This window comes from Helianthus annuus, chromosome 16, assembly GCF_002127325.2.
Source record: "Helianthus annuus cultivar XRQ/B chromosome 16, HanXRQr2.0-SUNRISE, whole genome shotgun sequence".
NCBI classification, from domain to species: Eukaryota; Viridiplantae; Streptophyta; class Magnoliopsida; order Asterales; family Asteraceae; genus Helianthus; species Helianthus annuus.
The window spans coordinates 9,140,250-9,146,620 of NC_035448.2; the positions used below are offsets into that span (position 1 = coordinate 9,140,250).

At 39.6% G+C, this 6,371-nt stretch overlaps 1 protein-coding gene across 1 annotated transcript; it reads left to right on the plus strand.

Moving 5' to 3' along the window:
- Positions 1-4,964: 4,964 nt before the first annotated feature.
- Positions 4,965-6,071, plus strand: LOC110918933 (extensin-like). The gene has a single exon (XM_022163210.1). The coding sequence runs from the start codon at positions 4,965-4,967 to the stop codon at positions 6,069-6,071; it is 1,107 nt and encodes a 368-aa protein (XP_022018902.1).
- Positions 6,072-6,371: the final 300 nt, after the last annotated feature.

Genomic DNA, 6,371 nt, shown 5'->3' on the forward strand with positions numbered 1-6,371 from the left:
ATCCTCTACTAGGTTAACACCTCATACTTAGTTTTGGATTCCCATTATTTCCTTTTAGTATACAAACAAAATGTCAAAATGTGATATATAGTAAAACAATCCAGAAGATACAAATTAACACATAATAACTTATGTATAATCAACATTTTTAGATAATCATTTTGAAGTGTATCCCAACCATGATACTTGCATTAATTTTTCCACTGGCTAGTCATACACACTCGCTTATTCTATAATAAGATATTACACGGTGCTTCTCAAATAACCTATATACCAAAACTCTAATTTTGAACATGCTTCATGTGATCTAGACCTCTAATTACGCTTAGTTACCCTTATCATGTAAACTCACAAAACTATAGTGTTTATAGTTACTCGTTTGATCCCTATCATAGAAAAACGTTTGATAATATAAGTTGAGGTTTATGTACCCCAAATCCTATATGTTTACTTGTCTAAGTTTGAGAACCAAGCTATAAATTAAATTCACTAAATATTAGGGACCATTCCACACTTAGGGGCAAGTGTATCTAATCATGTATTGTATATATCACAGCATGGTTATCAAAAGCGCTCGCCTGGTGCGCCTAGGCGCAATTTTCAGGCGAGGCGCAACCATACCGCCTTGTGCCGTCAAAGGCGCGCTTCTGGTAAGCTTCCGGCCAAAAAACGACTTTCCGGTGACTATTCCGGCCGGATTCCTGCCCAGTTTCCGGCGAACTTTTGCAAACTAGTGCCATTTTTCGTCTGAACAGTGGTTGTGAATGGATCATCGGAGAGCAGAAATTTGATGAAGATGAGAAGAAAAATAACGAAAGACAACGTGATTTACATAAAGGAGGAGTATGTGTTTTGAAGAGGAGAGCAGATTCTTGCTTAAAAACTACCCTTAACAGTGTTTGTTGCAGAAAAAGCTACTGTTTTGCAGAAAGGGACTATGCACAACAGTGATACCAAATAGTTAACAAAATTCATTTTTTATTTCAAAATATTTTAAACTATTATAGCAGGTACACGTCTGTATATGATAGAATTTCTTTTACAAAGATTATCTTAAAAGGTTCAAATATTTTTTGAAACTAGCTACATAATTTAAATTTTAATATCTAATTACAGTAGTTCTATAGATGTATCTAGAGAGTAATGTTTATTTTATACACCTACAAGACATATTTATCATCTTTTTCGATACATAATACATTTTATTTTTTTTTCATTAATGTGCGCTTTTGTGACACCTTGAAAATTCCTGTCCAATTAAATAAAGACACGTGTCCTCTGTGACAGCATGTCAGAGAAACCGGATTTAATAAGGAGATATGTGGTAGGATTTATTTAAAAAGGGCGTCATATATTTTAATTACCGCTGAACGACCCAAGGGCGACATGTTATTAAATCACCTCTGAGCGACCCGACATTTTATAAATCCCAAGATCCTTAAATCGATCTATGATCATCTCATTTAATAACCGGTTGTTCTCGATAAATAAAGTTCATCTTTATAAAGGACAATGGAAGTGAAGGTTGTTACTACTCCTAAATCTAATAAAATCCTCATGGTTAATAATAGTTGTATAATTAACCAAATCATATAAAATTGCAAGACCCATTCTTGAAATATCCGTCAAATGCCAAGACTTGTATGAGAAATTGGAATGGGGAACATGTAAGAGACTTCTCACCATGCAATGACTGATCTTGAAGGCCCCACATCTGATAAGTGAAGGCATGTTTCGGTTTTTGTGGAATGCATGGTCAAGACTTAAAAATTTGTAAGTTTTTGTCTCTGACCATCGCTTACGGACCGCAAGGCTCAAGGCTTACGGTCCGTAAGCAGGGCGCTTAAGGTTCTGGTCCGCATGGGTCCTTACGGACCGTAAGGCCCGAAGCTTACGGTCCGTAAGACCGTCGCTGGCAGTAACTTCAGGACAGCTGCCTGTCCAAAGCATGTAACCGACTTAAAACGTAAAATTTGAATTCCATGGGCTTCCTAGGCTGTTTTTAGACCTTTAGGGACAAATGTAATGATCTTGCATCAACATTAGACTTGCTTGGCATGATCTAAAGACCTTGGGTTCACTATAAATAAGAACACAAGCTTGATCATTTGGTCATGCTCATTTGGAACTTTGGCTATAAGTTTTTCTGGAGCTCCTCTGGTCACTAAGGCACTTTCTTAGGCTCTCTAATCCATCTTAGGACTCTTGTAAGTGTCCTTAACCCTCTTTAATCCTTTCTAGCTTAGTTAATTAAGCAAAAGTCAAACCGTCGTAATTAAGGTTTGACTTCGTGATTAAGCATAATGTGCTTTGTCTAATCACGAATTAAAGATACCTTTAGGAAGGTAATTAAGTGGGTAACAAACCCTTAAAAGGGTATTTCCAGATTCCCACTCTAAGCATGCTAATTGTCGAGTCAAAGCTAATTAGAAAAAGTCAACGGAATGCTTATCTTTAGATTAATGCATAATTAGCAATGTAGGTTGTATGTAACCTGTTTGAAAATTTATATAACTTGGTAATAAGTGTAAGAACATGTTCCAACATGTTCAACTCGACAATTTTCTGTTTAGACCCGGTTCGGAACCGAAAGTCGCATAGTTTGACTTTCGCTTTGACTTTCAGTTCTGACCCGTTTTAGTCAAGTTTGATTATACCTTAGAGCTTCTTTTGAACCTATTAACATGTTAGTATATCCTCCTGTGATTATACAATGTGGTTCATTAGACATCTAGTTCGTATGCATGTTTCCGTTAAAATGCCATATGTTGACCATTATGCCCGAATGTCCAAAAATCATAATTTTTGATAATTTAAAAGGGTTGACACCTTAGTTACTGAAATATAAAGTTGTCCCCAAAATTTGGTATCAATTTGAGGTCTAGATCATGAGTTATGCCCATTAGCGTAATTAAGAGCTTCTTTACTAGTTAATTAGCGTAATTAACGCATAGCCTATTTAAACCCGAAATTTTTACCAAAACTTTATACCCTCTGTTATAAAATAATATTTTAGGATTTTTGGAGATTTTTATTTATTTTTAGGCTGAGCTTAACCTAGTGTTTTAAGCTTATTTCGGCTTATGCCGGTTTTACCCTTTTCGGTCATAAAATGAGTTTTTCAAATCCTTTTGACCCGAAACCTTTTTCTACTGATTTGTTATATTAAAAATGATATATTGAACCTTCTGGAAATATAAAAACATCAGCTTTTCTATAAAAACCCGTAAATGGCTCCAAATCGCCTTTTTAGGCATTTTTACGACATAGTATATGTCAAAATGAGATTTTATATAAAAGGCCTAATACCTACTGATATATTTTATAAAAATATACCTTATAACAGTAGCCTAAAGTTGGGAACTCAGATTTCCCATTTTATCCTTTTTAGCCTATGTAAAATTACTAAAATGCCCTTTTGAGGCGTAATTGGCGTATAAAAACATTTGGGGCATATGTGGGCATACCTTTCTGATGTTACAACATATTTTGTGCATATAATCTCAGGAAACTTGCATATGACTTATATGGTTACTCGTTACGCACTTTCGCGTTCGGATCGGCTTATGTGACTAGTTCACGCATATTAGCCGAAACGGGTCAAACCATAACATCTAAGTCTCAAATTTCAGAATGTATTTAGTTTACCCATATTATACAAGTATCCAAGCTTGTAGGGTCTAAATCATATTTTTCCCGGTTTTCGCATTCCTCGCGATTAAACCATATTTTACTCTTTGAAACTAACCGGTCTAAGCTTAGGCTATGTTAAAAGACCCGTTAGGATTCTAATAGGTTATTATAACCTTCGTTCCAGAATAGGAGCCCAGTAAAAGACACGTGCATTTTTGATATTGTGGTTATACTTGCTCAGGTAAATACTTTTAACTTATTTTCCCTATACGGGCTTGGGGGTACGGTATGTAATATACCGCTTGGTCGGGCGGTTGGTTCCAACTCATTAGTAGTTGGGTATTACCAATGGGACCCGTTTGAAAACCTGGTATTGTTTGTTTCTTGTGCCTTTGGGAGCTTAATGACCATGTCCCGGATATCCTTGGCATCATTTTTGGCCACGACCTCGACAGTCGGGTGTAGGCGTACACCCGGTTTTATGTCTATTATTTCAAGGTATTAACGTTGGCTTCCCGCCGCGGACTTATACCATGTGGTGTGTCATTTAACCTTAAACCCGACACGACTCGGGCGACTGAACGGTCAACAAGCATGTAAATCTTTTACAAGTTTAACTCTGCTTAATTATTCCCAAGTTATAAAATGTTTTGTGCCTTGTGCATTTAAAACCAATATTTTAAATATTTTCAAAATGAGTCAGTTAAATTGTATTTACCAGTGCAAACTGACGTATTTTCCCCAAAAAGATTAAATGCAGGTGCTGTACGGAATAGGTTGGTTTCTCCTTAGCATCTTAGAGTCTCGCAAGCTTTTGGGATGCGTAATCTGTTGAACAATAACTTTCCTTTTTTTACTTCGATCCGCCTGTGGATCTATTTTGACTGGTTGTGATACTTGATATTACAATTAATAGTTGAAATAAATCTATTTTCATTTGCTTCCGCTGTGCATTATAATTTGTGTTGCTTGTCATATGATGATATCAATTACGTCATGAATCCCCCACCGGGCCCAACGGTGACACGTGGAAATTAGGGGTGTGACAGGTTGGTATCAGAGCCAACACTGAGTGAATTAAACACTAGCCTTTTGTGTTTAATCTCAGTACACAAATTGCACATTCTTCGAGTTCCAAGTCTAGACATTGAACATAGGACAAACTCTGTTTTGTTTTATTTTGAGTCTTTTATATTTTATTGTTATGGTTATCTAAATATTGTATGCAGGTCATCATGCCACCCAGATTCCTTCGAGGTATAGGCAAAGAACCCGTGACAGGTCATGATCACTAAGCCGGACCTTCGCACCGACGAACCCCATCCATTACTATGAGCACTAGCCCGCAAGAGCCATGGAGACTCTATGTCGAACCAGGAAGGCGATCGGTATCCCTTAGCTCCTCTCCTTCGTACCAACACTCATTTGGACCCCATTCCGAAAACGAGCTCAATAACCAGCCACCAGCTTTTATACCCCTTCAGAGATCCAATTCTCACCATTCTTTTGGCGACCCGACACCCGTTTTCCAAAGCCGATTTAATCCGGCTAACCTTCTGCCAGAACCCGTGGGTTTTAACCCACTTGGGCCGGAAGACCACTTCTCCGGGGATAACAACATGGACGAGGACACTGACCCTATGGAACCCGCTACGGGAACGCCCAATCACCCGATAGAGATATCCGACGGATCGTCTTTCCATGGATCGCCATATCGTGGTCCAGACAGCTACGAGGAAAGGTTCCGAAACATTGACTGGTACTTCACACCGTCTGAGCACTCGCACCATGAGCAGCAACAGGATCCTTCAGTGGGTCAACAGTTTGTGGCAGTCACGCCACCGCCACCACCGCCAGTGCAACAGCAGCCGCCGCCGGAGCCGCCGAGGCGAAGAAGGTCTAATGCACGGATGTCCGTGCGAGGTGGAGTTCGGATTGCTACTCCCCAACCATCTAGTGGCAGCCATTATCCGCCACTTCAGGAGGAAGAAGACCCATATGACGGTGGTCCGTCAAGCCCTCTTTCAGATGTTAACTCTGTACCTATAGTGCCACCTTTGGGATTTGATAACCCAATTCCTGCGTATGCCGGGTCAACGGCGTACAACCCATTTGAGCAGCCGGCACACACCCACTACAACTACAACTACGGTTATGCAGAGGTAGATCCATACCTAGTAGCTCGGGATTACAACGCCCTTCATCCGGAAGGACCATATGGGGGGCCATGGACTACTGGTTACCCGACTTATGGGTACCAACATCAGCCACCTCCTCCGCCGGTGTATCAGCCGCCACAGCCATCGATTCAGCAGGAAGTCCTTGAGAGGCTAAACCAAGTGGAACAAGAAGTTCGTGAAGACCGCAAAGAGCGGCAAGGATTCTTCAAGGGGCTGTCAGACTTGCTCAAGGGGAAGTCGAAGAGGAGGGGTCATTGAAAACCCTTGTTACTTAGTTGTGTTGTAATTCAGTCCCTGCGTGGACTTGTTATTTCAGTATTCAGCTCTTGCGTGAGCTTGTTGTTTGTATTCTGCTCCTGCGTGAGCAAGTTTGGTTAGTTAACCCCTGCGTGGGTTTGTTCTTGTTTCCCGCCGCTGCGTGGGCATTTTTATTTATTTTGGTAGAAGTCCTGTTTGGGCAATTGTCGTACTGTCTTAAACTATGTGTGAGATGTTTTAATTAAGTTTCTTTATTACTTGCATGAATGAAATATTTAAAAGGATCTGCCATTTTAATTA

Excerpts from the sequence above, each read along its gene's own strand:
- LOC110918933 (XM_022163210.1), top strand. The coding sequence starts at position 4,965 with ATGAGCACTAGCCCGCAAGAGCCATGGAGACTCTATGTCGAACCAGGA.